Source organism: Diabrotica virgifera, chromosome 7 (assembly GCF_917563875.1).
Source record: "Diabrotica virgifera virgifera chromosome 7, PGI_DIABVI_V3a".
Classification (NCBI taxonomy): Eukaryota; Metazoa; Arthropoda; class Insecta; order Coleoptera; family Chrysomelidae; genus Diabrotica; species Diabrotica virgifera.
The window spans coordinates 73,576,553-73,602,887 of record NC_065449.1 but is presented as its reverse complement, the minus strand read 5'-3'; the positions used below and the strand labels follow the sequence as shown (position 1 = coordinate 73,602,887).

The following is a 26,335-nucleotide window of genomic DNA, read 5'->3' as shown; positions in this document are numbered from 1 at the left end:
AAAAAGCGAAAATTTACCGTTTTTTGATCTTCATTTGTTTATAACTATGTATATCATCAAAATCGACTGCAGGAAACATATAGGTTATTAATATTATATTAATCTATAATAGATGTCCATACTACTCACGAAGTTTGGTTTCGGCCTGGAGGGGGATGTGTCACGAGAAAAATCTTATTTCTCTGGACTAAGATGTTCTTGCCGGCGCACAGTGGGGCAAGGCACAACATAAGTTGGCATTAAATCATTGTCGATGTATTATGGCCAATTTTTTTTAAATATTATAAGTTGTGTGTGCATATACAAAAGCGATGTTTTTTCAAATGTTTTCTTCTTCTTCTTGATGCGCCTATCCGTGACGAATGTTGGCGATCATCATGGTAATCTTTATTTTATCTGCAGCAGCGCGGAAATGCTGCAGAGATGTTATGTTAAAGCAGGTTGTGAGGTTCTTTAGCCAGGATGTTCTTCTTTTTCCTCGACCTCGCTTTCCAAATATATTTCCTTGAAGGATGGCTTGTTCAAAAAATGTGTTGCTCAAACTTAATTTTCAAAGCTGCATGTCCGTACTTACTACCGATGTTGATTTAAATGATATTTGAAGTTTAATAATTTTAATTTAAAATAAATCTACAGTCTGATTTACTTGTTTTTATGTAGATTTATTAATATTATTTATATCTCAAAACAATTGTGTTAACATTATTTTTAAAAAATTACCCAACTAAATTGTTCCTAAAACCATTTACCGCATATTTATAACAATAACATAAAATTTGTAGGTAAAATATTGAAAAACTTAAACTACAATCATCACTAGAATCATCAGATTTGACATCAACATCTTGCACATTCCGAGATTTCAACATAATATTATGCACTAATATGCAGTGCTTCCACTGGCAGGTGTTCTAATTCCTTTCTTTTCATGTTTCTTTTGCTTGTGATCAGTGGATCTCTACTAATCAACAAAAAGTGGAATATATCTTAATTTGTTTTGGATCGACTACACTTTCTTGAATTATTATGCTTGAATTATGCAAATAACGAAAAATTAGACTAGAGTGTTATTCAATTTAATTAGGTTAACATAACCTCACAAAAAACAAAATTAAGAAAAAAGGAGCAAATATGAGCAAAAAGTTAAAATGACTTTTTAAAGAATAGTACTCAAGCTTTAAAAATAAAACAAAATTAAAGTCGGATAAGTCTTGGAACACTAACAAATCACTTGTTCTTTTTGAAAAATGCATATTTTGATATTTTATACAGGTAATTTTAAACAACATATTATAAGAAACTATATTTACTTAATTATTATATCACATCTGTAATAATATTGTCACTTTCCTGAAGATCAAATATCCGTAGCCAATTTTACTAGTAAATTAACTTTTGACTTGAAATAAGTAGATCAAACGTAAGTCGAATCACGCTATCACGGCCTATGCATTGTTAACACAGGACTATGTGCCATTTGCGACGCGTCGCAACGGGTGGAGGGGAATTGAATGAAAAAAAAAAATGATGCCAAATCATACGAAGGATTGTGTACTATTTAATTAAAATGAATGCGACAGAAAATACTGCATTTGGTATTTTCATTTTATGTCAACTTTTTAGCTCTCCAGCCTCACTGTGCGGCGCTGGGAGTCGAACCCCGGCCTACCTGCATAGAAGTCAGATACCTACCACCTGAGCTATCAGGGTCCTTTGTCCTTACAGGATGAGGCACATAAAGAAGGTCTAACTGGAGACATTTAAAGTAACAGACAATTTATCTTGATACATATTACTAAGCAAATAACAATACGTATAATACAACCGACAGAATTATAATTTAAAGATTAAAAATACGGATGTTTGTTCTAAGTTTACTTGTTTTTGAGTTTGTTTAAAAATATAAATGACGATTCTCCTCCCAGTTATTATACAGCTGTTTCTTCTGCAAAATTGCCTCCCCCTCCTCCTGTGTCAGAATCAAGTGATCATCAGGCCTTCTCTGTCACATAAATCAACTAAAAATAACTGTCACAATATTAATCAACAATCTATTTTCATTAATAATCAATTCTAGGGTCTAAGAATCGTCTTCACTCAATGTATTCCAAGTTACTGCATTCCTCGGAAACTCCTCTGGTACCAACAACCCTCTGACTGTCTGTAGTAAATTTACCACTGACACATCCTCCTTCATGAAAGATCTCACCCTAATCTATACTACGACCAATAAACTATTTTAAAAAAATATTACACCTTCTTAAAACAATCGTATGCCTGTTAAATAATATCAAGGTAAAGCTCCATTCTAATCAAAAAGATTTCACTGACAATTGCTCACTAACGATATGGGGTTTTTTTCAATGACAATAATAGTAGCCTGTAAAAAATAAATAAGCAGGTAAGAATTGCAAATCAGTTTGTTTAATTAAAAACCATAGTTAATTATAATTTGAAAGTATTTACCATCAATTTATCTCAAAATATGCGTTGAATTTTTTTTGGTTATAATTATTTTATTTTATTTTTAATTATATTGTTATTATTTTTTCGTATTTATATACTTAAAAACACGTTTCATGTTTTTAAGTATTTCCGACTGTTCTCTCTTTCAAATTTTGTTTTTATTAATATGAATATTATTCACAAGTTTATGTGCAACCTTACCGATGCGTTGTTATGAGAGCCTCGTTTAGATTACAGTTAATAAAGGGGGTTGCTTTTACTTGGGGGGGGGGGTGACAAAATCACGTTTAAAATAAGCCCGGAAATGGTAAACACGTTTTCAGGCGGTTTTTTGCAAATAACTCAAAAAGTAAACATTTTATGAAAAAATGATTCTTAGCAAAATTGTAGACTATAAAAAAAGAAAAAAACGTTTATTATAGAAGGCTATACATCCAGCAAAAACAAAGTTGTATGCTTGTGAACAGTACGTTCGTATTCGTCAAATTTCAAATCGAATATTTCAACGTGAAATAACAAAAAAGTCAAGAAATTTTCGGGAAAATCACACTAAAATATTTTAAAGTGGTTAAAAATGCTTTATTTTCATTTTCTATAAAAGTTTCTAGCACCACAACTAAACAAGTTACATTTAAAATAAAGTTGGCCCCTTTTTTTTGGTAAAACAATCATGAAAATCTCCCCCTATTTAGCACTCTAGAGAAAATTAATCGTTACCGCTTTACTATTTACTTTATATGTTAAGTATGTGTGTATTGTTTATACGATCTGTAAGTTTGACCGGTTCAAAGTGCATAATTTTGAAAAAAAAATAGTATTATAGTAAAAAAATGTTCTAGAAATTTTGGAAATATGCTCTTTTTTTTTAAACCACTTAAAAAGTGTTATTGGTAAAGCGATAACGATTAACTTCATTAGGATTGCTAAATGGGGGGAGATTTTCCCGATTTTTTTACCAAAAAAGTGCCAATAATATTTTGAGCGTAACTCGCTTAGTTGTGATGCTAGAAACTCTATAAAAAACAATAAAAATAAAGCTTTTGGTAAACACTATAAAAGTTTTAATGGACTTTCCCGAAACGTGCTTAATTTTTTGGTTATTTCACGTTCAAATATTCATATTGGAATTTGACGAATGAATTTTTTTTTTCATGAACTAAACTTTGCTTTTGCTGGATCTGTAGACTTCGCGAATACACACCCCTTTTAGTTTTTTTTTTCTATGATATATTTTGCTAAGAATATTTTTTTCGATAAAATACTTAGTTCTTGAGTTATTTGCGAAAAGCTACCAGAAAGCGTGTAGACTAAGAGCCGCTATAGGTGAAAATTCTTAATCATTTTAGGCACGACGGGACCCTATAACTTAAATAGTAGAACCTAAAAGAAAACGTTTGAGCACTGTGCCGTCACTTTTCAGTGGCACATGCGTCTACAGTGGCGCATCAAACTTTCCACTTATGGACGGGATACATAAATTAAAAAATACCCTCCCTCATTATCAGAATTTAATTTTTTTCATTTTTTTAAGTTTTATGTGATTAAGACATAAGATTCATCGTAATTTTAATCCACCACCCCCTTCTCCCTGCCCCCACCATCAAAAAATTTATTTTTCGATTTTATTTTTTTTTGGTGGGATGCAATCAATTTTGAAATTTCAAAAAATTTTCACGCATAGTTAAGGCTTTTATAAAACACGTCCATTTTTATAGACCTGTAGGTTGAATGTACATAACCTCAAAAAAATTTTAAATTTTTTTTTTTGAAAAAAAGTATATAACTTTTTTTTGGGGATAGCTGTAGATCTAATTTTTTCTTAGTCTTGTGTATTTTATCAAACACTTTATTTCTAATTTTTTTTCAGATTTTTCTGTAACGTTAGTCACCTTCAAAAATCCAAAAAACTGTTTTTAAGGGGGTTTTGGGGAGTTTGAACGTGTTTTTCTGATTTTTAAATATTCTAAAGAACTCAGTTACTTCAAGTTACATATAACCTATAAAAACAAAATTGATTTGATATATTATGAAGTCTATAAAATAGGAAAAATCCCCCAAAACCCATCAAAAAACAGTTTTTCGGATTTTTGAAGGTGGGGAGACTTACGGAAAAATCTGAAAAAAATTAAAAATATAGTGTTTGATAAAATACACAAGATTAAGAAAAAATTAGACCTACAGCTATTCCTTAAAAAAAGTTATACGCTTTTTTGAAAAAAAAAATTTCTTTTCATTTTTTGAGGTTATGTACACTCTACCTATGGGTCTATAAAAATAGGCATGTTTTATAAAAGCCTCAACTATGCGTGGGAATTTTTTGAAATTTTAAAATTGATTGCATCCCACCAAAAAAAATAAAAACGAAAAATGAAGTTTTTGATGGTGGATGCAGGGGGAAGGGGGTGGTGGGTTAAAATCACGATGAATCCTATGTGTTAATTACATAGAACTTAAAAAAAAATAAAAAAAATAAATTCTGTTAGTAAGTTCTGTTAACTTTTAATTTATTTATCCCGTCCATAAGTGGAAAGTTTGATGCGCCACTGTCGACTCATGTGCCACTGAAAAGTGACGGCACAGTGTTCAAACGTTTTCTTTTAGGTTCTACTATTTAAGTTATAGGGTCCCATCGTGCCTAAAATGATTAAGAAATTTCACCTATAGCGGCTCTTAGTCTAGTGGTTTTTTATTTCTAGTTTTTGGTTTAATTAGTTCTGGTTTTAAGTTTAATTATTTTTCTTTCAATTTCAATTTGTATGATTTAATTTGATCAATAATCATTTAAAGAATTATATTAAAATAACAACCCTGCGCTTCGCCGAACGCTAATATATAGTGCTCCAATGTTTGTGAGAAAGGTGACTTTAGCGTTATAAATAAAAATTATAGAAGCTATAGATTTAATTTTAGAAAAATCTTTATACAGTGCTAGTCAAAAGTCCGAACCCCCCTCGTATCTTTCGAACGGTTATACCTATAATAGGGAAATTTGGAAGGAGGAAATAAATGGACGTGAGCTTCTTAACTAGTCATGACAGGTGACGTAATAGTGACAGATGACGTTACAGAGCCACTGTGACCGATAATTTTAAATAGGACCTTATGGCAAGTGATACCTCGTTTGAATGGTATTCAAAATACCTATTCAGTCATACAAATTTTTTTGGGTTTTAGTTGATTTTGATTTTGGTGAATAAATTAAATAGATATAATGTTTTAGTTCCGCATCTAATTAATAAAAATTCAAATGTCCGCCTATGGTTTTTTTGTCAAAAAGTTTGACGTTTTTCAATTCTCTAGTAGTTTTTACGTTAACGTCAAGCTTTTTGACAAGTAGTTATATGCGGAATTTTGAATTTCTGTTAATTAAATGCGAAACTACAATTTTATATTTATTTCATTTATTCATCAAAATTAGCTTAAACTCAAACAAAATTAGTAGTACTGAATAGGTATTTTGAATACCTTTTAAACGAGGTATCACTTGCCATAAGGTCCCATTTAAAATTATTGGTCACAGTCGCTCTGTAACGTCATCTGTCACTATTACGTCACCTCTCATGACTAGTTAGGAAGCTTACGTCCGTTTATTTGCTTCCTCCAAATTTCACTATTATAGGTTTAATCCTTCAAAAGATACAAGCACTGTATAAGGTTTTTCAATGGTCAAGTCAGTTTGTTCTAGGATTTATATTTTCGTAGGATTTAAAAAAGCAGATAATTTCGCAGTTTATTTGTTTTATAAAAAATGAAGCACCCACTTCTGGAGTAGAACTTTTTGATATGTTTATTAAACATTTCTTAATTAAATTACAGAAGTTTCTATCTTATGCTTATGATCTATTGATTTTTTCCGTAAGCAGATATTCTAATCAGTCCTCTATAGAGTTTAGTTTGAAATTATTTAATCCTCTCTGTAAATTAATTGTGAGAAAGGAGGGTATACAGAGGGTAATATTCCCAGAGGGGACACCGCTTTAAGTCACCGGCAAGATAATGATCTAGCACTGTTATGCCCACTAATATGTGATCAGTAGATTCTATTAGTCCAGCATAACTACTGTTTAGAGCTATTACGTTTGATTCTCTTTGGGTATTCACTTTATCCAATGGTAACTTCTATGTAGAACTGGCATTTGATCTAGTACACAGAAAGATGCATAGTGCCATAAGGTCGATTTGCAGCATCCTTTATTAGTGTACTCAGTTTTTTAATTATTTTTATATCATACCGGTTTAATATTGTGTATTTATTATTTAATTACGAAACATATAATGGTATACTTTATGCCCGCTCGGGCATAATGTTATACTTTATACCCGTGCGGGCATAAAGAAATTATTGCAAAAGGAAACAACAAAAATCAAATATTTACGCATTCAGTATTATTTTCTGTCATCCATTATCGAAACTTAGCGTATTCCTTGTCCTACGTTTCTTTGGATTTTTCGGTAAGAGATTATCCGTCTCTTTTTTGGTTTTTTAACTATTTCTTCAGAAATATCGAATTTATCTTGCATTCTGACTTTTTTTTGACAATGTCACATAGAAAAACTTTGCTTACGTTAATAGCAAATTGCTAGCCAACATCACTTTCCTAACAATGGTACTAAATACCTGCTGAGATAAAATATTACTTCTAATTAATATAAAATATAATTAAAACTTTAATTAATGAAATGAACCGGTATGGCATAAAGTTTTGTATGCACCATGTGCATTATTAGATGTTTATATCCTCTGGCGATATATAAACTCTCGAGCCAGAGGCCCTCGAGTTTATAAGCTTGTCGCCCTTAGGGTATAAACATCTATTTAATGTCCTTGATACATAAATAACTATTATACCCGAAACCGGTATACAGGGTGATCAACTTCTGTGACAAAGTCCAATATATCTGTTATTATAAAATATATGAAAAAAAGTTGTTAATAAAAGTTATAGACACCTTTAATGTACACATTTTAAAATTAGTGAGAAATATACAGGGTCCTCCATAACACGGTGCCAAACCAAAGTTATGTTTTTTTTTAAATGGAACACCCTGTATTTTATTCAAAATCTGATTTCTCTACATTTTTCTGATTAAAAAGATATAACACTTGTCTAGGGTTATACTGAGTGTTTCAAAGTTATGAGCACTTTCATCAAAAAATCATGCTGATTTGATCGCCCTGTATGATTCAAACAGTATAATATAGACTTATTTTTTTACTGCTGTTGACTGTCAATATTAAAGTAGTTTTGTAAAAACGTACAATTTTTTTATCACTACACAAATTGTATACAGGGTAAGTCAAAATGCAAATAAAATATTTTCTTCATATTTTTAAATGGAACACCCTGTATTTTATATTACCATCGAAAAGTTCTTTCATTATACTTGCATATCTTTTAAATATTCCCTATACCTAAAGTTATTAGTTTTCGAGATATTTTAGTTTTATTGTTGATAACTCATAGATACGTTTATTACAGTAAATTAATTACCCTTAATATTAGAAACCTCCAATGAGTTCGTTAATGATAATTAAATTAGACTGCATTTCATTTTTTCTCCAAGTTTATGGTAAATTCTATACAATAACGACAATTTTATATTTAATAACAAAATGGTATTAATTTTACGCGAAGAAATGGGAACTATAAATTGTTGCAAGTTCTTGTTTAAGGTAGCTTTGAAATAATTGACACAAGAACTGTCAGATGTAAGATTTTAATTATCTGTACGTTTTTATTTTTGTTATTGATTATAATTGTTTGCCATATTGTTATAATTGGTACCTAACAATGAATTTTAGTCGTGAAGAAATGGCAGACATGATATGTATTTTAGGAGAGTGTTTCAAAAACTCATTAGTTGCCACAAGAATTTATAAGGAACGGTGTCCATAGCGTCAACAACCAAATTAGAGAGCATTTGACAACTTATTAGACATGTTTAATCGTACTGGTTCTGTTTATGAAGCAAAGGAAAAAACAAAAATCATTATTACGCATGAAAATGAAATAAATGTTTTACTGCCTGTTACAGAAAATCCTCATACAAGTATTCAAAATATTACAAGAGAGCAAGATATAAGTTATGGATCTATCCAAAACATACTCAAGAAAAACAACATGCACCCATATCATATACAATTACATCAGGCACTTGTTGGGGATGATTTCGAACGAAGAGTACAATTTTGTCAATGGTCACAACAACAAATAGTTATGCAGAGAGATTTTTTTGAGTTTTTTCTTTTTTTTTTTTGGAGACGAGGCAACATTCCACAAAAATGGTAGTGTAAACAGACACAATTTTCATTATTATTCCACAACCAATCTGTACTGTGCTCAGACACATAGTCAAACGAGATGGTCCTTAAATGTTTGGGGTGGTTTATTTAAATTTTCTAGTGAATCATTTACCTATTCTACTTGAAAATGTACCATTAAACATCCGCCAACATATGTGGTAGCTTCACGACGGAGCCCCTGCTCACCACAACGTACTTGTCAACGGTGAACTCGATTAACTATTTCCTGAAAGATGGATAGGAAGAGATGGGCCAGTTCGCTGGCCACCCAGATCACCAGAATTAAACGAAATTGACTTCTTTTTTTTTTGGGTTATATTAAATACGTAGTGAATAGTACACATCCAACAATAGTTGACGAAAACAAATAAGGATTCAAAACGCCTTTTAAAGTGTCACACAACAAATGCTTACAAACATCAGTAGGTCTTTCGAAACGCGTCTCCAGGCTTGTGTAGACGTTATGGGAGGTCATTTTGAACACCTTTTATAACATAAGAAGTACGTTGAACATTTTTTTTATTTAATTTAGTTTTTTTAATAAATTTGAATAAATTACAGTATTGTTATTAATAACTAAGTAATACATGCTGTTATCGACAATAAAACTAAAATATCTCTCGAAAACTAATAACTTTAGGTATAGGGAATATTTAAAAGATATGTAAGTCTAGTGATAGAACTTTTCTAAAATAATATAAAATACAGGGTGATCCATTTAAAATTATGAAGAAAATCTTGTATTTACATTTTGACTTACCCTGTATACAATTTATGTAGTTATAAAAAAATTGTACATTGTTGCAAAACTACTTTAATATTAATAGTCAAAAGCATTAAAAAAATAAGTTTATATTACACCGTTAGAAACATACAGGGCGATCAGATCAATATGATTTTTTAATAAAAGTGCTCGTAACTTTGAAACACTCAGTATAACCTTAGACAAGTGTTATATTTCTAGAATCAGAAAAATATAGAGAAACCAGATTTTGAATAAAATATAGGGTGTTCCATTTAAAAAAACATAACTTTGGTTTGGCAGCGTGTTATGGAGGGCCCTGTATATTTCTCACTAATTTTAAAATGTGTAAATTAAAGGTGTCTATAACTTTTATTAGCAACTTTTTTTCATATATTGTATAATAACAGATATATTGGACTTTGTCACAGAAGGTGATCACCCTGTAGACTCTTCCTGTACTGTCCGATTTAACTAGACTATAATGCTGCTGCATTTTCAGATTGCAATGAAATTGAAAATGTTTATACATTTTTAATTCATTTACTCTTTTGTGGAGTACTAAGGAATCTTTCTCGTTGGAACTTTTACCACGTTGAGCAGATTGGACCTGAATTATTTAAAATTCCCTCATCTTAATTTGGTCTCGGCACCCGTATGATTTATAACTTTTGAAAATCACGGGGGGTAGTAACCAGAGAAAGTTCCACCTGTTGTCAATCTGGTGGTATGGGAACGATATTTATTGTCGTTTTTTGTGTAACTTGATTGACTACTTATTTTGTTTCTCGGTAGATGTCTCTAGGATATCCGCGGCATTTCTATCTTTGCAATTCGGAACGGCCCTAATCGAAGTACCTGGTTAAATTGGAGAGAAGAGGATATGAGACTGCTGATGAGGTTAAAAAATACCCGAAACCGGTATAGACTCTTCCTGCAATCTCCGATTTAACTACAGTATAATGCTGCTGCATTTTAGGATTGCAAAGAAATTAAAAATGTTTATACATTTTTACAAAAGGATTACATTTATTATTCAGAACGATTTCGGACTTATCAGTCGATCATCAGTGAACTGGTTGGATTAAATTTTTAAACTACATTATAAATACAAGAAAATAAAGCCACTTAAAGTCGATGGCAATGAATTGCCTCCAGGAACACGTAAGTACTCTACTGAAGTAGAGTACTCACGTGTTCCTGGAAGCAATACATTGCCGTCGACTAAAATGTAGTTTGAACATTTAATCCAACCAGTGTTTGACATTGTCGATATTTTGCAAGTACACGTAGATCACTGATGATGGACTGATAAGTCCGAAAACTTTCTGAACAATGAATGTAATCCTGTATGTAATGTATTTTTAGAATTTTAATTCTTAATTAAATTTTATACCTACTACACCAGGGAGTTTTTACTTTACGTTAAGTTATTTGCAGTCGGAAAAATGAAAGATTACCCATCAACGATTACATCAATCACTTCTTTTGTATTTGCTGTCTTTTTCTATAACAAACGTTTGTTATTTATAGAAGAAGACAGCAAATACAAAATAATTGATTGATGTGATCGTTCATGGGTAATCTTTCATATTTCCTTTTAACGTCATTTTCAGTTGCCCAAAGATGTGACAATCTTAGAGCAATAAATTGGAACTATAAGGTGGATGCTTTAGTATCCCCTATTACTTTCGTTGTAGAGTTCCTTTCTCTTCTTTGGCGATATAAGATCGAGCATTGTTGTGCAGAAGAATGACTCCACGTGACAGCTTTTCTGGACGTTTTCGTCATATTACTTGATGAACCTCGCAAAGTTTCATCATACAGGTTTTGGTTGATATGCACTCTGGGTTCTGTAAACGCGATTGGCAAAGAGCCTTAATGGTTGAAAAAAGAAATGTTAACTTGATCTTGCCAGAAGAAAATTTTTGAAGGGCGTTTAGACAGATTTTTAACAACATACGCCATTTTAAAATCACAATACTCAAAACCGCAGTAAAGTATAAATGATAGGAAGTTATCAGTGTGACGTTTACACTAACATAACTAACATTTCAGTTAAGTGATTACAATTGTTTCCAAAGCTAATCTGACCAAATGTGTGTTTCAATTAAACAAGCTTATAATAATTAAAAAAAAAAATAAAAGGGAATCATAAAATTATTTTAAAATATGGATATTAAAGTCGAGTATGTATTTATTTCTCGAGTTCGAATAACATAAAATCTTAAGAGAACCAACATTGGCCATAAAATTCTCCAGACCTCTTTCGCACTCTTTGGCGACCATCTGGTTAATATTTCGTAAAGCCAGACTTCTCTATAAATAGAAGATTTCTCCAGTCTTCCAGATACCATTCTGCAACAGGTATATAAGCTAATAAATCTTATATCTTTATACCATGTTATTGTCCTGGGATAAATAATGGGGTGGTTTTCCCCAATGCTTTCCCCAAATTTTTTTTCAGGATTGACTCCCTATTGTCTCCCTCAACTAAAGATTGAAGGAGAACGGGGTCCCCGTAAAGCGCCAGATTTCATGGTTTATAAACAAGACTTGACCAGCCTTGATTCAACATTTTTGTTTAGAGCCGCATTGGACAGAGACATATTTTCCAGTATAGTCGCTGATCTCCACTAAAGGAGACACCACCACAAGAAGAATATCTTCATACAGTTTCAAGTATAACTTTGGCAACAGCAACATCCATCAACACTTGATGACCAAGAAACCGATCTTTCACGGCATTTGTCGCTCTTAATCTTTCCTTCACATGTATTCTTGAGTAAGAACCAGTTTCTCGAAATATATGAAAAGCAGCAAATATTGTACTTCGTGAAATGCCAAGCATTTCTTCGATACACCGAGCGGAAAGCCCATCATCATGCAGAGAAACAACGTGGTTCTGTATCTGTATCTGGACTGATTAATAATGTATGTGTAACGTTTGCTATTAATAGTACATTGTTTACCGGGTAGGAAAAGCTTAACATTCCTGGACGACTGTGAAGATTGCTAAGTCGAGGCGCAAGCCGAGACTTAGCAACACAGAGTCCAGGAATGTGGCTTTTCCTACGAGGTAAACATACTATTTTTCCGCAAATCGTTTAAAATTCGACAGATATTGATTGATTTAAAAAAAAACGCGATAATTTTATTCCCAAATAAATGGTGCTTTGAAATTCCTAATAAAATTACTTGGGTTACTATGGAAACGTATTGAGGTTGAATTGTCAAACTTGACGCTTATAAATTTAATTGCTGGTGTTCTCGAAAGTAAAATGATAAGTGATGATGAAATTTCCATTCCTGGGACTCCTCCAGAGCTGGTTGAGGCAGTGAATACTGCTTCATTAGAATTATTGCCAAAGAAATCAAGAGAAAAGTACGAAAATGCATACAGACGTTTTATGGATTATCGCATGAGTAAAAATACGAGTTCTTTCTCAGAAAATGTTGTAATGGCATACTTCCTAGACCTTTGTTTAAAGATGAAATCTTCAACATTATGGGCCAATTATTCAATGCTGAAGTCAACCCTTGCACTTAAACACAATGTAGATATATCTACATACTCAAAACTTCGTTCTTTATTGAAACGGCAAGCTCAAGGTTATAGGGCAAAGAAATCTAAGATTTTAACGAAGGAAGAAATTGAAAAATTTATCCAGGAAGCTCCAGATAAAGAAAATTTAATGATTAAGGTAATTTACAAGGTTTTAATAGCAATGTGTTTTCTATCATTTATGTAGAACACTAACAACTGTACGGAAATATCATTTCCTTACAGTAAGGAAATGACATTTCCTTACAGTAAGGAAGTCCTGACTTTTTCTTCAAGAAATTTTGACAGGAATGTCAAAATTTCCTGGCGATTTGCGGAAAAATACATTTATTTTATGAACAAGCAGCGAAAAGTCCACAAGGATGAATACAAAAAATTGAATAAGCAACAACGTGAACTTTCTCTTCAGCCATACAAAAGACAAACTTTTTTTAAAAAAGAATGGATAGAGGCAACTTATATTTTGATGAATATGTTGAATACAGGCAATTCTGGAAATTTAATAAAACTAAAGAATGAAGTGATAGTGATAGGTAGTGATGATGATATCTAAGCTCCAATTGGTAGACGGCAAGAAAATTAGAAAATTTTAGAATTTTACTTGTCCAGTTAATTCTGCTGGACATAATTTTGATGATCAGTTTTTCATTCGACGGACGTGCTGTCTGTTTGACAAACGGTTTTTTATGGTTCACTTCCCTTGGTTTAAAACAGTTATTTATGAAACAGTTCGTGGAGTATGCTTTTTGCGAACGCACGCGATATTTAGAGTACGAGCGACAACGGAGCGAGTGCTATACATCGCGTAAGTTCGCAAAAAATACTTCACGTACAGTTTCATACAATATTTTATCTACGATAAACAAAAAAAAAACACCCGTGTTGAGCTGGCCCCCCCCACTTGCCAAAATCAAAAAACAAATAGCCCTGATTTATGAGCTATTTATGAGCTCTCATATTCCGCAAACTAAAATTTTTGAGCTCGTTCCACTGAGCAGGAATTTGATACTTTAGTGGGGGGGGCTGAGTCAGCCCCCCCACTACTTAAAAATAGGAATATTGAATCGGTTTTTGCGGCAGAATTACGAGCTATTTATGAGCTCTTGAAATTATATAGTTTCGATTTTTGAGCTCATCCCCTTCACCCCCAAACAACCCTTTAATTGATTTAACTTAAGAGAAAAATGCTGAGAAAACTTAAAATATATCGTATTGCGGATATAATTCCTATAGCTTATATACTCTAAGAATAAACTATTAAATCACGTGCATTTCGATTATTGAGCTACAACCCCTTCGCAAGAAAACCACCCTATCTTCCCGGTTTAAGAGAAAGTTGTACTTAAAATGCATTAAACTAATTATTTGGCGACTACATATCATTGAATAATTTATATGCTTCCAAATAACGCGCATTTAGATCAGTAAATTGCAATTTATTTTGTATAGTGCAGTCACTGAAGGTAAAAATCAACGATTACCTTCAATTTCGGTGAACCTTCATCGATTTTCACGAAAATTGATCAGTGGTTAGAGGATACGTCAAGAAACAAAGGTGACATTGTACCACCTTGCGCCTTTACCCTGAGGGTGGATACCGCCCCTTCTCGGGGGTGAAAATTATTTTATTAAAAATAACTGCACAAATCAATAAAAGAACAAATTAAAAGCAAAATTTATTATATAAAGTTAATAAAATAAGTCAATACTTTTTAAGTTATTAAAGATCAAAGATTTTAATTATTCGTAAAAAAATTCATGTTATGAAGCGGTTTTTCGTAAATCACTGAAAAACTGTAAGTTTTTACAAAAAAGTTAATAGTAGTTTAATTCGTATCATAGGCGTAACCAGGATGATCCTAAGGGGGGTTACAACTACCTGAAAGGGGGGGTTACAACTACTGGAAGGTCTTTGAGGGCTATGGTGTTAAGCGTATAGAGCTCAAATCACATTCCAATGGGGGGTTACAACCCCCAAAACCCCCCTGGTTACGCCTATGATTCGTATAGCTTATATTCTAAGAATAAACTCTTAAATCACGCGTATTTCGATTATAGAGCTACAACCCCTTCGTAAGAAAACCATCCCATATTCCCGGCTTAAGAGAGTTGTACTTAAAATAATTTAAATTAATTATTTGGCGACTACATATCGTTTAATAATTTATGAGCTTGCAAAATATACGCATCTCAATTATTGAATTGCCATTTTCTTTCTATAGTGCAGTCAGTGAAGGTAAAAATCAACTATGACCTTATATTTCGGTAAATCTCCATTCATTTTCACGAATTAACAATAACAACTTGGGGTTTTAACCTGGGGTATATGTCACCCCTTCTCGGGGGTGAAAATTACTTTATTAAAAATAACCCCACAAATCGAGAGAGGAACAAATTGTAAGCAAAATTTGTTATATAATGTGATTAAAATAAATCAATACTTTTTGAGTTATTAAAGATCAAATATTTTAATTTTTGTGAAAGAAAATGCATGCTTTAAAGCGAGAGAGAGAGAGAGAGAGAGAGAGACATACTTTATTGATACAATGTACCAAAAGGCCATCGACCGAAGTCTTTCAGCCAGGCCTTTAAAGCGATTTTTCATAAATAACTCAAAAACTGTAAGTTTTTACAAAAAAGTGTTCATCACTAAAATTCAAGCTAGTAAAAAATATAATAAATTGCTTACTTGAAAAACCCTTTAATGTTAATTTAAAGTAAGTTATTGGTAATTAAATGTATATTGTTTCTGCGATTATTCAAATCTAAGAATTCAAGCTTAAATAACGGGAAAGAGATGCATTTTATAACACTTAGGTACTAAATACTTATCAAAGTACTTAGAAACACCTATCAAAAATGAGCTCCAGAAAAAGTTGATAGCATCAAAATCCGCTCACCAATTTTCGTGAAAATGAATGGAGATTTACCAAAATCGAAGGTCATAGTTGATTTTTACCTTCAGTGACTGCACTATAGAAAGAAAATGGCAATTCAATAACTGAGATGCGTATATTTTGCGAGCTCATAAATTATTAAACGATATCTGGTCGCCAAATAATTTATTTAAATTATTTTAAATACAACTCTCTTAAGTCGGGAATATGGGATAGTTTTCTTGCGAAGGGGTTGTAGCTCTATAATCGAAAGGCGCGTGATTTAAGAGTTTATTCTTAGAATATAAGCTATACGAATTAAACTACTATTAACTTTTTTGTAAAAACTTACAGTTTTTCAGTGATTTACGAAAAACCGCTTCATAACATGAATTTTTTTAGGAATAATTAAAATCTTTGATCTTTAATAACTTAAAAAGTATTGACTTATTTTATTAACTTTATATAATAAATTTTGCTTTTAATTTGTTCTTTTATTGATTTGTGCAGTTATTTTTAATAAAATAATTTTCACCCCCGAGAAGGGGCGGTATCCACCCTCAGGGTAAAGGTGCAAGGTGGTACCATGTCACCTTTGTTTCTTGACGTATCCTCTAACCACTGATCAATTTTCGTGAAAATCGATGAAGGTTCACCGAAATTGAAGGTAATCGTTGATTTTTACCTTCAGTGACTGCACTATACAAAATAAATTGCAATTTACTGATCTAAATGTGCGTTATTTGGAAGCTTATAAATTATTCTATGATATGTAGTCGCCAAATAATTAGTTTAATGCATTTTAAGTACAACTTTCTCTTAAGCCGGGAAGATAGGGTGGTTTTCTTGCGAAGGGGTTGTAGCTCAATAATCGAAATGCACGTGATTTAATAGTTTATTCTTAGGGTATATAAGCTATAGGAATTATATCCGCAATACGATATATTTTAAGTTTTCTCAGCATTTTTCTCTTAAGTTAAATCAATTAAAGGGTTGTTTGGGGGTGAAGGGGATGAGCTCAAAAATCGAAACTATATAATTTCAAGAGCTCATAAATAGCTCGTAATTCTGCCGCAAAAACCGATTCAATATTCCTATTTTTAAGTAGTGGGGGGGGGGCTGACTCAGCCCCCCCCCCCCACTAAAGTATCAAATTCCTGCTCAGTGGAACGAGCTCAAAAATTTTAGTTTGCGGAATATGAGAGCTCATAAATAGCTCATAAATCAGGGCTATTTGTTTTTTAATTTTTGCAAGTGGGGGGGGGGGCAGCTCAACACGGGTAAAAAAAACTGTAATTCTTCGTCACTGGAATTCATTTCTATCCTACAATTTTTAGAACTTTGACATTTAAAAATTCTAATTTCTTTCAAGCCACACAACTATCAAAATTTGTATTGTAATTTATTGCTCATTATGTCATCACCATGACAACGCGAAAGTTAAGGATATTTGATTATTGAAAGTGTATCAAAAACAGTGCGAAAAAATAAATCCCATTTAAAATACATTGTTACTTCACGCACACTTTAAATCTTCACGCACTGCTATCTATAATGGCAGTTTTCACAAACTGAAAATTATATGACATAGAGTAGATAAATAGCTTTGTTACACCACTGTTAATATTTTTAATATATGCTGTCGTTACGCATTTTGGTTTGTCCTAATTATGAGATATGAATATTGAGCATAATTTTAACATGATGAATTTTAAACCAAAATATTATTCATTTTGATTTGTTAGCGCTTAATACATCTGTTTAAAATGTCTCTAAACGACCTCCTAATCACTGACCGGCGTAAAATACGAAAAGTTTGGGGAAAAACAGAAAGTGATGTTTACAAAGATATAGAAATTTTAAGAAAATGGTTACAAACACAAAAACATCTGCCAGAGATTCCAAGTAAGTTATTACAGCCGGTTTCCGAAACGTTATTCAAATCTCCTATCATCTAATCGGCTGTCAGATTTGATCAACTGTTAACCTGTGATGGGTTTCTCAAACGCCAATTATTGTAAAATTGCATGATCATAGATCATGTAATCGATGATCTGACATACGATTTGGTAGCGATACTGTCACAATTGGCTGTTATCCTTCAAAATTTCAATTATATTAACCTCTAAATCCAAACTTGTATCTTTAGATTCTAAAGGTGCATTCTCTCTTACGTACTGTCACTTTTGTTTGAAGCAAGAATTGAGCGAGAGCATTTTAAAAATGAGGCTAGGTAATGTGACGAGAGTTGGAGATATAAAACAGTTTATTTATGATCTATAATATTTTATAATCATTCATTCCACAACCGTCAAAATAACTGTCAAAGTCGTGTTCGTTTTTTGGAGTTCGTCCCAAAGAATTATTAATTTTGGCAGTTTTTTGGTACATTCCGGCCTTGTTTCCACGTGCAGAGTTTTATCAATAGTTTCTGTTTTGTGGTACTTTGCGGAAAACTAGAGTTTTGAAGACAGATTTGCTGTACAGAAAATGTCAGGTAACGGGGGCGGTCCTGGTCCGCCCTCGGTTAATTTAAATACTAATATTCAAATAATTAATAATGATAATCAAATTAATGTTTCTTCAATGGATACAGTATCCTCAGGTTTCGAAAAATATGACTTTGATAATAAATATCAACCAACGGATGCAGGTCCGTATCAGGTATTTTTGGAACATACCGATAAGAATCTTGGTCGTCTTTTTCCTATCAGAATTGGCTTTTATTTACAACAAGTAATTGAATTTAGAAATGATGTTATTGATATTCATTCTGTAGGTTTAAAACGTGTTAAGGTAATTTTTAGAACATACAAAATCGCTAATTTATTAATTAATCACGAAATACTAACAAAAAATAAGTTGATTGCTTATATTCCAAAATTTTTCACGCATAAACGAGGCATAATACGTGGAGTTGATACCTTTTTTACTGAAGAATACTTGAAAAAAGCAATTAATTCTATAGTTCCAGTGGCGGAAGTGCGAAGAATGAAACGAAAAATTATAAACCCTGAAACCAAACAAGAAGAATTTGTCAATAGACAATTGGTAGTAATAAATTTTAAAGGTAATAAAATTCCGTCCTTTATTAATATAAATATGGTTAATTTCCCTGTAGAACCATACATCCATCCAGTTGTCCAATATGGAAAATGTTTACGTTACGGACACAATATCGTTCAATGTAAAGGCAAATCTCGTTGTTCTCGATGTGCAAATGAGCATTCTTCCGCTGAATGTAATTCCGAGTTGCAAATGTGCGTTCACTGTAAATCTTCTGATCATCCTTCAATTTCAAGAGATTGCCCAATGTACAAAAAACAACACGACATAAAAAAAGTAATGGCTTTCGAAAATAAAAGTTTTAAGGATGCCGAATTATCGATTAACAATCCAGCTTATGCCAAAATTAATACCAACAATAGGTTTGATATATTAAATAATCTTGAAAATTTTCCCGATTTAGCACCAGCAAACAAAACAATTTATTATGCTCCTTTAAATAAACCAAAATCAAATTCAACCGCATTAGAATCAAAAACAATTAAAAGGCGAAGAACTGACACTTCTTCTCAGATTCCAAGCACTAGTAATTCAGATTTAGAAAATTCCCATCAAAAAAGACAAATTTCTCTTCCTCCATATACACCCGCTCCACAACAGAATAATTTCATGTTTTGTCGAGATAAACTTATCTCACAGATATATTCATTAATTACAAATATAATTAATAATCAAGGAAAATTTGAATTAAATAAAATCAGGGACAATATCATTACAATATTCGATAATAATGAAGATAATTTAGAATCCATTCTCACAGATAGTGAAAATGGCTACTAAAAATATTACAGAAAAACTAACTATATTACAATGGAATTGTAGATCCATTTATAGTAACAAAGGCAGTCTTATGCATCATATTAACAACTACCATACAGATATAATAGTTCTATCAGAAATATGGCTCACATCCGGTCATCATTTTAGACTTAACGGATATAACTTTATCAATAAATGTCGTGAAGATGGTTACGGTGGCGTAGGTATTTTCATCAGACAGGGAATAGATTACCAAGAATCCGAAATTAATAATAATTTCGATGACAGTATAGAAGCATGCGCAGTTTTTTTGAACAAAATTAATCTCTCATTAGTATCAATCTATAGATCATCAGATGTTAGAATAGAAATAAATAACTGGATCAACCTATTCCTTCAGTTTAATATTGCAAAAACTATTTTTCTGGGAGATTTTAATGCTCACCACGGTATGTGGGGGCCAATTGCAGACGACAGAAATGGTAGAATATTAGTGGAGGCCATGGATTATTGTGAAATAATTACATTAAATGACGGAACACCAACAAGAATATCCCCAACTAGTAATCATTCAGCCGTTGACTTAACTCTAACATCTCCCCTTTTAGCCGACCGTATAGCTTGGTCAGTAGATTCAGATTCATTAGGTTCAGATCACTACCCAATCAATATAGAAATTCAAATCAATCCCTCCTCCTTTGTCATCAACCCATCAACAAAATGGAATGACTCTCGTGCTGACTGGTCTGTTTTTGGAAATATTTTTGAATTAGAAATTAGTAAGCTCAATAATTTAGATAGGAATTCAACTTCGGTAGACAAAATCGAATTTTTCCTCAATGCAATCACGGTCGCAGCATCAAAATCTATGCCTATTAAGAAATCTTTCACACCTTCTGTACCAAGACCTTATTGGTGGGATGAGGAATGTTCTGCGATTGTTAAAAAACGAAAAGAAGCTCTCAGCGAGTTTAAAAAACAAGGTAATTTTATCAATTATCTACAATATCAAGACATTTCTGCTAATGTCAAACGTACGTTCAAACTTAAACAAAAAAACAGTTGGAAAATGTTTTTGAATAAATTAAATAAAAACACTCCTCTGACTGAGATATGGAACACTCTAAGATCTATTTGCAATAAACACCATCAAAAAAGAAAACCACAATTAGACGAAAGCCTTATTCAAAAAATTCTTGATACATTGGCTCCTTCATCTGCTGCAGGTCCAATTTTTAACGACAACATTAATCAATTTCACTTCCATCAAGACTCAGACACCTTCTCAAAAAATTTTAGCTTTTCGGAATTAGAATTAGCCTTAAAAAAATCAAAAAATACTGCACCTGGACTTGACGGGTTTACTTATACGATAATAAATAAATTGCCTGAAAGTGGTAAACTTCTTCTCTTAGAAATTTTTAATGATTGGTGGTTGAAACAAAAGTATTCAGATAGTCTTAAAAATATAATTGTGTGTCTTCTAGCGAAACCTAAGAAACCACCTGACTTACCTTCGTCCTACCGACCTATTTCATTGTTATCGTGTATTACAAAAACTTTCGAAAGGCTTATAAAATTTAGACTCGAACATTTTGTCGAAAACAGATCAATTTTACCAAAAAATCAGTATGGATTTCGTAGAGGTATAGGCACAATTGATGCAATCTCCCATTTAGTTACAGATGCTCAATTGTGTCTATCAAAAAATAATTACATGTTGTGTCTTTTTGTGGACCTTAAAGGGGCTTATGATGTGGTAGATTTGGAAATATTATATTCAAAAATGGTAACGTTTGGCATCAATAAAAGAGTCTCTATAAATATTTTAAATTTGTTTGCTAATAGAAAAGTATTTTTGCGAGATAGTAATAACGTTTTACATGGTCCAAGAGTACTTTACAACGGGCTTCCGCAAGGCTCTATTTTAAGTCCCCTTTTGTTTAACTTATACACTGCAGACTTGCATGATTTGATGAGCGATGGCATACAAATTATTCAATACGCGGACGATTTATGCATTTATGTCACCCATAATACCTACGATCGCTGCATGATAGACTTAAGACGTACTTTTGACAGGTTACAAAACTGGTTCGACGATATGGGTTTTAGTGTTTTACCAGAAAAGACAGCTGTGATGTGTTTCACAAGGCACAGATATCAGTTAGTCGATAATTTCTCTATAGGTAAATACACTATTCCTATCGTAAAAGAATATAAATATTTAGGTATAATTATAGATAGTAAACTTCTATGGACCAGTCACATTAAGTATGTCAAACAAAGATGTGAAAAGGGAATTAATCTTCTGCGCTTCCTCTCCAAACAGAGCTGGGGCGCGGATCAACAAATTTCCTTAATGTTCTACAAGTCTTATATTCGCTCGATTTTGGATTATGGGTGTACTCTCTATGGTTCTACCTCCAATACGAACCAACTTACCCTTGATCGAATACAATATAGAGCTCTGAAAATATGTTTGGGAGCAATGGCATCTTCACCAAATCATGCCATTCTGGCAGAGTCTCAAGAACTTCCTCTTAGTTTTCGAAGACAGTTTTTAGCAAATAAAAGTCTATTAAAATATAGATGTTACAACAGTGATTTGATCGCAAAAATTAACTTTCTTGTAATTGAGAATTTGACAAATCATTATTGGAAAAAGAAAAACTCTCCTCCTTTGGCAGATGCATTTATTGATACAAACTTATTTCAAAATGATATTGTTAAACTTAATAAAATACCATTGTATGCACACAGTTTCGATTCTATAATTGACAAACCTATCACCATATTCCCTCGGTATTCAGATTGTAATATCTTAAACCAAGCCATGATAAAATCCATTGTAAATGGTCTTGGGTCGAACTTAACTAAAATATATACAGATGGGTCAAAAACGCAGCTAAACACAGGTTCGGCATTTTTTGTTTCAAACATAAATCATATTGAAAAGTACAGAATCTCAAATTATTGTTCCATTTTTACCGCCGAGTCCTTTGCTATTGAAAAGGCACTAAAATGGTGTGCAACTCAAACGTGCACGAATGTGGCAATAATTTCAGACTCAAAATCAGCATTACAAGCTATTAGCGGTCACCCAATAAACCAATTCCGAAATGCCTTAATTTTGAACATTAAAAAATTAATTATGGATCTTAAACAAAATAATGTAACTGTTTCGTTTATTTGGACGAAAGGACATTGCGGAGTCGAAGGTAATGAAATTGCGGATATAGCCGCAAAAAGTAGTCACAATTGCCACCATATGGACAAAGTATTTAATTTAAAAGATTTGAATAATGCTCTCCAACCTAATATCAGAAGGAAATGGGAAACTGATTACAAAAGAATTGCAAATAAATCTACAAACCCTTATTTCAGAATTCACCCTACACTTCCAAAAGACATTCCTCATTTCACCTTTAATTATAATAGAGCACAAATGTCAGTATTGACTCGTTTAAAATTGAATCATGCTCGCTTTCCATCTCACTTATATAAAATTGGAATACTTAACTCTCCTGTCTGTAGTTGTGACAATGTATCCATTGGTGATCTAAATCATATATTTCTAGAATGTTCTCTGAACTCTCAATCTTCTTCAATTCTGTATCAAGAACTAATTCATCACGAGTGTCCATTGCCACTAAATATTACAGCTCTCCTTTCTTCCCCAGATAAAGCGGTACTAGATTCCATCATTAATTTTATCAGAAATTCAAAAATAGCGGTATAGTTTAGAAATAGACAATATGAAATCATTTAGTGTAATTAAGAATTTACATGTTTTGTGGCAAATAGATTTTGTCTGATGCCAGGATCTCTCACACACACACACAATATTTTATAATCGTATTTTCATTTTTGGTCTATATATTTAATTTTTATATTTACTTTTGATTTATTTACCGGCTGTTTTATTGTCTTCAAAGTTAGCTGCTATAATTTCTCACACGTTTTCCCTCTTATTTACATCGCTATTATCATTATGTTCTGCTTTTTAGAGCTCTGGCCTCTCAAAAAATAGCTCTATGAGTCTAGCATCCTTGTTATCTTACCTTTTTAAAAGAAAAAAAAATATAAATTATATAATCAAATATAAAAAATATCCGAGATATCCATGTTCTGCAAATTAAATAAATATTTTAAATTATTTCTTCCATAAAAAAATCTTATTTTTATTGAATAATATGATTTATATCATTTATATATGTGTTATTTGACAATTTTTTCCCGGTATTTGTTAATTACAGTAATTAAAAAACTAAAAAAAAATCTTAACAGCCCGTTAATCGACGGATAGTCGCAGATTAGGTAACAGTCCATTTTTACCGCCGTTTGACAAGCGAAACTGGTTAATCGACCTTTCGGAGACTCAAAACACTCATGATCGGCTGTTAACTAACGATTAATCTTTTGTCAGGTGATCGACTGTTGTTAAAACTAGTTTGGTTGACGTTTCTGACGCATTTAATCTATTGTTAATCGTCGATTACATAATTTTTGAGATGATCATCCTTTCGGAAACCGGGCGTTAAAGTTGTAACTTTGTTTTAATTTAGTTTTAGCCCAGTAAAGGAACGTGAAATACGACGATACCGTGAATTTTCAGTAAATTGTAAATTGCGTGAAAATTTGGATTTAGGTTCTACTTACCCTCCACTTCAAAGTTGGACTTGCAGCGTTGGTTGCTTCTACTTGGGAGGTGATAATCTAATCTTCTCGGGGGTGAAAAACGCGCCTTTAAAATAAGTCCAAAAATGGACAAAATTGCGTAATTCTAAACAACTTTTGTTTAACAGAGGTTTTTTTTAACTATGTCAATACTTTTTGAGATATTTTCAATTGAAATTATTTATTTTTCAACAAAAAATTACTTTGTCATGTGCTTTTTCGCAAATAACTTAAAAAGTAATAATATATCGAAAAAAATATTCTTAGTAAAAATGTAGCATATAATAATATAAAAAACGAAAATAAAAAACTATATATACGTGAAGTCTATAGACAGCAAAATGAAATTTGTAACTCATGAAAAATACGTTCTTATTCGTCAATTTCCAAATAGTAAAGGCAAAAACGGGGGGGCTCGTTGGAAAAATATTCCCATGAGTTTTCTTTGGCATATTCACATTACATTCGTGAGACACTTCAGAATAAGATTCAAGAAGTCGCCCATACGAAAAGTGGTCCAAATTTTTTTTAACAATTCTTTTTAATCAAATTCAAAAATATATTATATTTTCGGTACAGAAAACTTTTCTTTTAATTTTTTGGACCATTCTGGATAAAAAAGGTTAGTCATAATTTCTCTCTAAACTTGGTCGTTTTCGAGTTATAAGCAATTTAAAATTTGAAAAACGCGAATATGGCCATTTCTAAGACTTAATAACTCGGTCAAAAATTATTATTATGAAAGATGCACCGTTGACTGCCGGAAAAGCATCTCTCTCGCATTTACCATTGACGGCAGCCTAATACGTACATGGCGCTCATTATTATTACTTAAAAATAACAGCTTAGTAATAAAATAATGACAAACATTTCTTCGGGATCTTGTAGGAGGGCTTTAAACTTTAATTTAGTCTCTTTCTAAATTTCATAATAATAACTGGTCACCGAGTTATTAAACCTTAATTATAGTCATTTTTCGTTTTTTTTTTAACTCAAATTGCTTATAACTTATAACTTGAAAACGATCAATTTTAGAGAAAAATTATAAGAAGCCTTTTTTGTCCAGAATGGTACAAAAACGTAAAAAAATTTTGTCCAAGCCGAAAAATGTTGATTTTGCAATTTGATTAAAAAAAATTGTTAAAAAAATTTGGACCAATTTTCACGTGGGCGACTTCTTGAACCTTATTCTGGGATGTCTCACGAATGCGATTATGCAATAAAATCTCATGAGAAAATATTTTCTCCAACAAATCCGCCGCTTTCGCCTTGTCTAAAATCGAATAATGCAAAGCGAAATAATAAAAAAATGAAACACTTTTTGGGAAAACCCATTAAAACTTTTTTAAAGTGTTTAAAACACTTTATTTTTATTTTTTTTTTTTTATAAAAGTGTAAGCATTAAAACTAACCTAGTTACGCTCAAAATAAAGTTGGCCCTTTGATTTTTGGCACAAAAATATTGTGAAATCCCCTCTTACGTATAGTCCTGTCGCCAGGGGGGGGGTACAACGGCCTTCTTAATTCAGATGGACTTACCTAAGTTTTTGTATGTATTTTGGGTCGTAGAACACGAATTTTTTGGGTAACAGTTGATCCGGATGTCGATAAGATTGTTATAAACAAAGAAGTTGAGGAATTACATAACAGCGATTTATTACAAATCAAAACATTTTTTTGTATTTTTTGGGTCATTCTAACCAAAAAATTTTCCTACAAGTTTTTTTGTAGGATGCATAGTTTTCGAGATAAACGCGGTTGAACTTTCAAAAAATCGAAAAATTGCAATTTTTGAACCCGAATAACCTTTGAATAAAAAATAAAACAGCAATTCTGCTTACCGCCTTTAAAAGTTTGGGTAAAATTATATTTGTTTT

General features: G+C 32.0%; 1 protein-coding gene across 2 annotated transcripts in view; it reads left to right on the top strand.

Annotated features, from left to right (window-relative positions):
* The window catches only part of LOC114335006 (alpha-tocopherol transfer protein-like), a 124,099-nt gene that overhangs the window by 45,701 nt on the left and 52,063 nt on the right, over positions 1 to 26,335 (top strand). Inside the window, exon 1 of one of the 2 annotated variants that reach the window (XM_028285156.2) lies at positions 17,681 to 17,858. The exons of the other annotated variant lie outside the window; for it this stretch is intronic. Coding sequence (XP_028140957.2) covers positions 17,720 to 17,858 — 139 coding nt within the window. The 5' untranslated portion in view covers positions 17,681 to 17,719. Of the gene's footprint in view, positions 1 to 17,680; positions 17,859 to 26,335 lie in introns of those variants that run through there. 2 annotated transcript variants of the gene reach the window in all.